The sequence below is a fragment of the Cryphonectria parasitica genome (genome assembly GCF_011745365.1).
Source record: "Cryphonectria parasitica EP155 unplaced genomic scaffold M406scaffold_5, whole genome shotgun sequence".
NCBI classification, from domain to species: Eukaryota; Fungi; Ascomycota; class Sordariomycetes; order Diaporthales; family Cryphonectriaceae; genus Cryphonectria; species Cryphonectria parasitica.
In genome coordinates this window covers 161,720-171,510 of record NW_024468913.1, presented here as the reverse complement: position 1 = coordinate 171,510, position 9,791 = coordinate 161,720, and the positions used below count along the sequence as shown (strand labels likewise).

Here is a 9,791-nt window from a genome sequence, read left to right as displayed (position 1 = left end):
GATGGGTCAAACTGGATAAAGCGCATCGGCTCTGAAGCTCAGCCCCGATGTAATGCCATTTGGTGACATTAGTAACGGTAGATACTAACGTGACATAGGTCGACTTATGTTGTTGTCAAAGGATTGGTGGGTTACTTCAGTGGAGTGGCTGTAGCACTTGGGCGTGAACAACATAGCGTTCGAAGCTGCGATGGACTACGATACGCAGGGTGGTACAGTCATTCATAGAAAGATCCTGCCGTCATAATCTGCTGCAAATGGAACCATGGCGCAACTGACTCTCAATTCTGACACCGAGTTCTCATACGAACTTAGTATACGCACTCTAGAGGTTTATGATGTTGCACCCTTACTATCTTCAGCATACTTCCAGACATCCTGCTGGCCTGCTGTCAATGCAAGCAAGGTTCTCTCACATATTCCCGTCAAGGGTTCCTCCGGGAGGATTCCTGAGCTTGTGTTCACCTGCATTGCATCCGCATTATCTGCCCTAGCAACAGCTTGTGGGCAAGACCACTGCCAGGTAGCCTGTGTATGCGGAAGCGCAGATGCTGTCGCACTATCCTGATTGAAGGCTCCTGCAGTAAGTGACAATGACTCCTTCAAGTCGGCCGTTCCCACGCGTTCCAGTTCCCAGACTTGATTCGAATCCTCTGACAGTCTGAGCGGCTTGCAGGTCCAAGTCTCCTCGTCGTCCATACTCAATCCCCCACACACGAGACGCACACGAACACTGCTGTGTATCGCTTCACCTGTGTTCATCAACGGCTCGTGGGTCGGTTCGTTGGTGTCTTCTTCAATTCGCATACAATGACCAGGGCGACGAGTGACTTGTCCCATCGCTTTCTGCAGTAAGCTTGTAGGTGCTCGTGTCTGCCCAAGACCCCAGGGACGGGCTGTTGCCCAAAGACTCGCCACATCAGTCGTACTTTCGACCGCGACGTCGTCATGCTCCTCATCCCTTGAACAGGTGGAAAACGTCGAGGATGGGAAAATGTCGCTGTTTGCCCAAGGAAGAGGCTGCCCCTTCGTTGCAGAAGGAACCCACGGGAAAGGATGAGCTGCGGACCACTGCAGCCCGGCCAGGAAGACCTTTTTCATGATGTTCATGTCAAATTCAACGGCCACAGACATTAGCTGGTCACACATCCCTGTGTGCATTGTGATGAGCATGGATCTTGATCATAACTCTGGTCCAAGACGTGAACTCACAGGCCAGGGTAATGTTTGCGATCTGCTGATCGTAGTAGCCGCCACCAACATTAGCATGACTTCCTGGAAACCACACTTGCTTGAGATTGGTCTCATTGTCATGAACTCGCTCCCAAAGCGCAGGCCTGAAGGCTGCCCGGGGCTCGTCTAGTGCCAAAGCCTGAAGGACGCCTCTCTATCAGTCATCATGAACATGGTATAGGTTGCTGGGTAAGTGAAAGATATGTGCAAGTACTTACCTGGAAGGCATTCTCCACCTCCTTTGCCACGTTGCTGTTGGTGAAACGCCATGTGATGGAGCAAAGTTAGTCCATTGGGTCTTGGTGAGTGGTATACACGATATTCTTCTTGAGAATGGGAGACTTATTGTTGTGATGATCCCCGAAGGCCAAGCAAAGGGATCGGCGGAATACCAAGATCTCCAACAGTATCCCATACAGCAACAGCCTTGATTTTGATCTTCGTTACTCCATCCTGAAATGTGTCTCTAGTGTAGGCCATCTAAGCGACGGTGGGATCATTGTCAACCCAGGTCGCATGGAATATGGTAAGGCAGGTAAGAGTAAGACCAACCTGATTCAGGGCATGACGGTATTGACGCTTGCGCTCCTCTTCCCAAAGGATCTTTGCCGTTCCCTTCTCATCACCGTACGGCTGGAGCCCTTTGAAAAGATACTTCTGAGGGTCGCGACTCTTGCTTCCCATCAACTGGTAATCCGTGAAGATCTCGTAGAAGTGGTCGAGACCATTGTGCGACAGCAGGCCCAACGACGCGATCATGTCTGCCACAGCACGCGCTGTAAAAGCGCCACGAGAAAACCCGATGAGGATGATATCATCTCCATCAACGTAGTTCATGCAGATGAAGCTATACAGCTCACGAATGTCCTGTGCATCAGTGTCAGATGGAGATGGGCTGCAGAACCTACATTGCAATTGTCAATGCGACTCACCGCATCCAGCCCGACGCCGAAGTCCCCGCCGGTCACGGAGTCCAGCCTGGAGCCCGAACTGCCCACGCCGGCATGATAATATACGATCTGATTACATCCATTCTCGCACACATTGCGGAAGAGACGGCAGATCCGCCAAACATTGGATGGTGGAGAGGATTCGCTGATGCGTGGTTGTCAGCACTGATGGCACAACAGACACCCCGCTTTCTCTTCCTCTCCCCTCTCACCCTTGTTTACCCAAGGCATTCATCCAGCTGCCATCACAGCACACAATCAGACGCTTGAATGACCTCGAGGCCATATTCTCCGTATAGAGCCTTGATGATAAAAAAGGAATGCTGATGCTCGAGCTGCAATACCTCGCCTCCGAAGCCTCAAGCGATTTTGAAAGAATCAGTTCAAGAAATCTTTGTGGCTAGTAGGTAGCTTGTCCCAAACTATGCATGGATGCAATCTCGCTGCTCCTGATTGGATGTGGCGCTATCACGTGTGTTCCCACTTGGTATTGAAATTTTGTAGCTGTTGTGGTTATCACAAGATGGAGCATTTGTGCCTCGCGACACAACCATTCTGGTGAAGAGCATTCCTTGCAGAATTTGAAATGGCATTTAGGGGAGCAATAAATAATAGCGAGGTGAGTCGTTCTGCCGGTGTGGAAAACACAAAACCGCCTGCTGCCGAAGAGAGAAGAGTGACTTGATGCGCTACATAATAAAGAAAGGAAAGAAGGAAAGCCGATCCGAGAAGAGCTGGCTATGTGACTTGAGGTCATCCAGATTGAGGGCGGGTGGCGCGAATGGGCCTAGGGACTCACTGGATTTCTCACAGAAAATGATCAAATGCAAGTGCCCCGGCATGACGTCTCATTCTAGACATCTCAGGATCTGGCTATTATCACCGCCAAATGTGCATCTCTCGTCGCCTGTACTTCTCCTAGTATTAGATTGGTGAGCATGGCAGAGATGCACTCCCCTAGTAGAAAAATTGAGATGGTGGGGCTGGAACAGGTCTGCAAAAGCACAACTACCAGTGGGACATCCGGGATGGCATCATTCTCGACCGTGCTGGACAGGCGATGACCGACAATATCACTGCATATGAGACCCCTCCGCGTAAAAGACGTGGTACATCGAGGAAATGTACACGCGGTATCAAGAACAAACACGAGCGCTGTATCATGCACAATGTTGAAGGTGTCAATGAGAATGTCTTCGACATCTTATGACCGGTATTGCCAAGAACCACTTTCTCTCCTAGCATGCAACACCACCAACAGCGGGTGCTGTGTCACCAACCAAGGAAAGAAGAAGAGGAAATACGGAGGAATATTGGCACTTCGCTTGCTGCCGGCGCTGGGATCGGGTCAGTTGTGGTCAACCCCACCACCTCACACACCGCCGCAGCTACCGGCCGGGCCTACTAGGCCTCCTCTGCGTGTTCATATTGCCTGTGTTATGCATGTCCATCGCTCAGTGCTTTACGCTAGCTTTATACCCTCCCCGACTCCAGTTGTTCGAAGCTGGGTAACTAGAGCATGCGTCATGATCGGGCGGTGAGCGCAGCGGTGGGTATATTGTGCGGCGTGATCAAAGGGGTGTAGATACATTGAAATACCCACCAGTAAGAAGTCACGAGAAGTTGTCAAAAGCTTGCTCTCAGCTTTGTATATTTGTCAAAAGGGTAAGAAACTCTCAGGTTTATGTACAAAAAAGTTCCATCACCATATTGTGGCGCTGGCAATCTTGTGCCTAACTCAAACTCGAAAAGTGTTTGATCGCAAAACCCTCTCATTTGTCTTAAACCCAGGGAAGTTTTAATCACAAGAGCCGGTCACATCACTCGACTCTGCATAGCACTTGCCCTGACCGTCAGCACAGTCAAAGCCCTCTGTCGCAATCTTCTGGCAGGCCGCTTGCCACGAGTCACCATCGATCTGGCTACCAGATGCAGATGTGCAGCGGCCCGTGTCCGTGACATAAGAGACGTCCTGCTCCGTGATCGCGCATGGTCAGTTATGAACGAGTTTTGTGGGTATCGATAAGTATACGTGGGCCAACTCACCGCAGGGCGATCGGGTGCGTAAAATGAGCAAGCAGGGCTAGTGATTCGCCAGTTGTAGCTATCGCCATTGTGGCAGGTGCAGCTGTAGTGCATATCCGCAAAACTGAAATTGTTTGGTCAGTAATAGCGACCGTTCCAGATTAGGGTGGTTGCACTCACGAGACGCCGGCAAAGGCTGCGACCAAGGCAATATAAAAACGCATTATGTATGATGGTCTTCGTGGTATTCTAGAGTCCAAGGACAAAGTCTGAAGTGGCCTCAAATGAAAGAGACGGGCCTTGTAAAGAGAGTGTGTACGTAAGGTCAGGCTTGTTGAAGATTGTACGAGATGAACGAATGTGAAGGGATTCTACACTGAGGATGATTTGAACGCACTGAGAACAATCCTTTTTGACGACCAGCTGGATGTCGATTTATACAGTTGTCGGACGCGTATGAAAGCATCGACGCCTCAAACGACTCAGGTTCCCTGCGTCCTGGGAATAAACTTCTGCGCAGCCTCTACCTGCAATAAACAGGATCCACCCGCCCTACCCAGGGCACCAGAGATCTATCCTCTAAGCGGAACATGGGTAGATCGAAAATCAGCAAGTAGTGCGAACTTGTAGACGATGATAGAAAGTGTATCTACTCCTCAGAAGACGATCCTCCTCGAGCGCGCGCACAACCAAATGCAGCAATTGCATGAATGTAGAACTCCTGCGCAGAAAGCATAAATAATTGCCGGTGGAGATTTTCTCTGCTTGGCTCGGCACAGAAAACTGGAGTAGGAATCAGGCGCAGGGTCAGATGTTGATCACACTCCATATTGTGATGGTCGTTGTTGGTGGGCGACCGTTGAGCCGCTGCCCAGGCCCGATTGTGTATACGAGATAGCTCATGTGTAACGAGGTCTCCTGGGCTGGACGCCGCAGAGGTTTTCTCATCGTGGATCAGCCAGCCCCTGCATGAAGGGTTTCAGGATATCTTGATCTGGATGGAGGAACCGCCCAAGAGATTACAATCAGGCGCCGCGCCACAATTGAATGAGTCATGTGTGCAGGAAACGAATCATTGCTAGGCCAAAGTGGTTGGCTTGGCTTGATGTTAATAAAATACAGCATCCTTCAATCGCCTTTTTCATGCATAAAACAGAATAAGGAAGCTTCAAACCTTAATCAACGCAGATGTTCCCATACAGCCTTACTCAGTTCTTCCTGGCGCACGCGTTACATCTATTTTGGACTTGTAGCTGACCACCAGAACGCCGCGAACTTTCTGTGGAGCAATACCCAGTGTACTGAGGATGCGGTGTTAGATTTCTGAACTTTGGCCACTGCAAGAAAGCAAAACGAATTAAAAAAAAAAAAAAAAAAAACCAAAAAAAAAAAAACATATAGCTAGATGCTGTGCAGATCCAGAAATGCTGACAAAGACGAAGGTGTCGGGACTCATAGCCAGAAGCTCTGGGAAGACAGAGAAATGACTATCAGCGTTTCCCAGAGTTGTATATTCAAGGAACAATATTTGCCTTCGACATAACATTAACACTGCTTCCCTCAGATCTTCAAAAAGATTAATAGCCAGTCTTGTCTTCAAGAGCGATGGTGGAAGAACCAGTAACTACACTACTTACATCAGCAACAATATGATCATCACCACGTCGCTTAAGGTTGGTCTCTCGAGATTTGATGATGGGGCTGCTTGGCGCCCGGATCTGGTGTTTGAATAATTAAGGCGCTGGGGGTAGCGATCACCCATACTCCCGTTGGCAACCGAGCGAAGTGTATCTCCCATACATCCACTATCGATACAGTATCTCATGAAGACACGTCTTCGGACATTTTGATCAAAGACAATATCACTTAGCTTTGAACAAACGTGCTGACTGGGTACAACCTTGCAGAGAAAAGACCCTCCCTAGCCAAGTACCTAGTTGCATAATTGGAATAAGACTGTGGCAAGAACAGAATAGTTGAGCACAGAAACACAACCGAGGATATTCTGGAAAAATATCGGCAACAAAGACTACAAAAGTGCTCACAAAATTGCTTGTGTGCCGTACTTACACATGCCTACAGTTTAGGGGTTTGCAAAATGTCTACTAATCAAGTGACCATTTGGCTTGGTCACTCGATTTGTATGAGCAATGATCATCCGAAACTACAACAAGTGTGCATGCGCCATCCAATCCAATAGTCAACCTGTATTCTAGTGACCCAGTACTTAAGCACCTGCGAGGAATAAATACTCACTTGGCCTGCTGGTGCTCAGCTAGCAGCGGTCCGTCCTCAGCTGGCTGGACATGCGTTTCTCAACCTTGTGCTGGTGGATGGTTTAGTATCTTTCTTGCTGTTAGCATGTGAATCATTGCAGACTAGAGGCGATTTAGCCGTAACGTCCTCAAGTAGTATAAAAAGATCCTTCTTCTCTCCCTATCCCATAATCTACGAAGCTTGCCTCATCCTCTGCGCGCCCCTCCCCCTTTCCACCCACCTTTCCTGTTCCCTACACGACATACCAAATTCCTTAGGCATCAACCAATACAAAGAGATCAAATACAGTTATGATTATTGACTATTTCAATCACCTTTTCTTCCGTCGTCGTCGGCGGCAGAGCAATGTCAGCAACCATTCCTCATCTACCACCGGCGACGAGGCCATGATGATGCCGTCGTCATCGTCGTCAGCTACAAGCGGTTCACCAACCCTCCTACCACCACCACCATACACGGAGCAATCACAGCCAGCGCTGGACCCGCTACCTGCGTCAGACCCTCCTTCACATGACAAGATGGACCCTCCTTCTGATAATAATACGGACCCTCCTTCCCATGATAAGATGGACTCTCCTTCCCATGATAAGATGGATACTCCTTCCCATGATAATACAGATCCTCCTTCCCATGATAATATGGACCCTCCTTCTCATGAAAACATGGACCCACTCATTGCGGCATCATGGCACAACCAACAGCTAAGCCCGCTCCACCGCCTTCCGGACGCCGTTCTCACCAAGATCATCCACATGCTCGACAGCAACGCAGACGTGGAGTGTCTTCGCCGTGTGGCCCGCCACTTTCCAGCCCTTTGCGCTCCTGTCATCCTCAAGCGTCAGCGCACCTACCTGCCAAAAGACAACGAGGGACCCTTCACGTGGCCGCGCTTTTACTCTATAGAGCACTTTGGCTACCACACCGAGTTCCACCTCCAAATCGAGGGCTACGGTGGCCCGTGGCATGTGAACGACCGACCTGACCTGCTTCACAGACTAGGCAGGGACGCGTACTGCGCTGGGTGCCTTGCGGCGGCCAGCAACAAAAAGCACTGGGAGCACCGGGTCGAGCGGCTGCGCAAATATCTTTACTGCTCTGGATGCCAAGCTGACCACCCGGCCTGTCTCTTCGATCCGGCGGACCGTGGCGCGATTCACCGGAATTTTCGGAAGTGTATTGCCCACCGGGGGTTTCTCCGATCTTGCGCCCATGACAGCGGGGTGATATACCTATCCGACGTGGAGGAAATGAGACGCAAAATCAAGGCTGGATCGGACGTGTGGAAGTGGAGTAAGGCTGAATTTCAGTGCAAGGACACCAGCCACCTTGTAGCATGCGAGGATTCCAGATGGAGGCTTGAGGGCGACCCGCGCGCATCAGATCCCTACAGCAGCATGGACTGCCCGTGTGTCGACTGGCCGTACCCGACTGTCCGCCTCTCCAGCCCGTTCAGACTCACCATGTATTGGACTACACACCTGCCTATTGGACTAGAGAACTGGCCCCCCAGCGCCGAGGCCCTGAGGACTCAGCTCCTGAGCAAACTTCGTGATGGCGATAATGCTGGGCGGTTCCTCTTCCCACACTTAGCCCCCGGGATGGCTCCCCCGGAGTTCCGTTGTTTCGATCCCAACGCCTGCAATTGTATTCGTTTCGAGGGCCTGCACGAGACCGGCTGGCGGATCTGCCAACCTTTGGACCCCAAGAAGACATGCCGCATGAACCCTGCGAGACGACTGGGCGACTCATGACTACCGCTGCCTTCGCCTTCGCCGCCGCCTTCTTCACTCCGGCGGGTGGACTCTGAGATGACTAAAAGGTGTGACGCGGCCTCAAAATTCACTGCGCGCAGGTTTGGGGTAGCGGGACCGGCGCATGTGAAGTCGAGCTTAGTCCTTGCCACAGCGGCAAGCCTTGTCTGCAAATTAAATACAGACGATCGTTGCCTCTTGGCTCCGAAGGTCGTGTGAGCGGCGATTGGTACGAATCCCTCGATCCGGACTCGTATGATCTGACGTTCGATCAAGATGGCTTTGAGGTGTACTGGTGCCGACAGAAAGGTTGTCGCAACTACTACAAACGCGTTCCTGGTTTCTCCAGAATTTTGGACAGCCATGCGTGGCGCAGTGGGAAGCAGCTCGACTTCGGCCGAGAATGCTCGAGATCATGTGAATAAGTATGAACATAACTTCACCGGCCTCCTGCGCGAGAAGATGGAAGAAGGAAAACAATTTCGATTGCCTTTGGCGTGCGTATGGATCGTCCGAGAATATATAGAATACAAACTCTCCCCCCCCCCCCCCCCAAAAAAAAAAAACCACACACAAAACCCAGCGTCAACAATTCCTGCAAATGCAGGCTCCTTCACAAAGACAACCCTTCAAACCTGTTGTGGGTGACAAGCGCTGGCGACAAGAATACTCGCCTTTTGAGCGCTTGCTTGGGTCGCGACAGGCCGCTGTCGTCCAGACCCTTTTCAAGGCAGACACTGACTCATCAACAAGGCGACGAATGAGAAGAGCTATATCTTAGGTCACGTGCTACCTTCAACAGCGACGGGCCGTCTGCCTATGTCCGCGCCCTCAAGGCTACTGCGAGCTTCAATACTACTTTCCCTTGGAGTACTTCGAGGGATTGCCTAGAAATTTGCTAGTCGTGGTTGATCTGGTCGAATACCCCATGAAGCTCGAGAACCAACCCAGGACTGAAGGCAGATCTGGCGAAGGTCGAGTCGGTATCATGGAAGTGTGAACTTCCCCTTAAGTTTGGGTTCTTTCTCATGCATGAGGTCTTTGGGCAAGACTGGGACGCTTATGCATCTACCCTGGTCGAAAGAAAGACTGAACGCCTTAGCCATGGTCCCAGCACGAAGCCGCGCCCTTACCGAGGAGGCGATGAAGACGAATTCTAATACCATCAGTTTCAAGCATAGCAGCGTCTCTGTAATTCATCATTCGGCATACTCAACGAGCCGCTACCTGACGTTCTTGGTCTGCGGAAGATCCACCAAGTGCGTATGAACCAGAGTAAGTATTCGGTCGCTATCAGCAAGGGCCGGACGTTAAGATCTGAGTAGAAATGTCAACCCTGGTCTATAATCAGCAATCAAGTGTCAACTTGGCTCAGTAGGCCATTAGGCCAGCGTAGCAACAGGAAAGTTTTTTTCGTTCCAAGAAAAAACGTTAAAGATAGACTATTCCGGTTGAGACCTCTACTTCTGCTGCTTCTGTTTCTGCTTCTGCTCCTGCTGTGGCTGCTGCTGCTGTTGTTGCTACTGCAGCGACAGCTGCAGGTCGTGCTGCTTCT

The 9,791-nt window shown here is 50.6% G+C and overlaps 3 protein-coding genes across 3 annotated transcripts; 1 reads left to right on the top strand and 2 right to left on the bottom strand.

Annotated features, from left to right (window-relative positions):
• Window positions 1-333: 333 nt before the first annotated feature.
• M406DRAFT_339798 (uncharacterized protein) lies at window positions 334-2,469 on the bottom strand (the record flags this gene model as incomplete). The annotated part of the gene is made up of 6 exons (XM_040921489.1): window positions 334-1,151; window positions 1,213-1,372; window positions 1,639-1,713; window positions 1,786-2,100; window positions 2,166-2,328; window positions 2,396-2,469. 6 exons carry the CDS (start codon window positions 2,467-2,469, stop codon window positions 334-336), a joined length of 1,605 nt encoding a protein of 534 aa, XP_040775058.1.
• Window positions 2,470-3,981: 1,512 nt separating this feature from the next.
• M406DRAFT_71339 (uncharacterized protein) lies at window positions 3,982-4,432 on the bottom strand (the record flags this gene model as incomplete). The annotated part of the gene is made up of 3 exons (XM_040925412.1): window positions 3,982-4,155; window positions 4,230-4,332; window positions 4,389-4,432. The coding sequence occupies 3 exons, from the start codon at window positions 4,430-4,432 to the stop codon at window positions 3,982-3,984; spliced, it is 321 nt and encodes a 106-aa protein (XP_040775057.1).
• Window positions 4,433-6,775: 2,343 nt separating this feature from the next.
• M406DRAFT_71340 (uncharacterized protein) lies at window positions 6,776-8,236 on the top strand (the record flags this gene model as incomplete). The annotated part of the gene is made up of 1 exon (XM_040925413.1): window positions 6,776-8,236. One exon carries the CDS (start codon window positions 6,776-6,778, stop codon window positions 8,234-8,236), a length of 1,461 nt encoding a protein of 486 aa, XP_040775056.1.
• Between the last annotated feature and the right edge of the window lie 1,555 nt (window positions 8,237-9,791).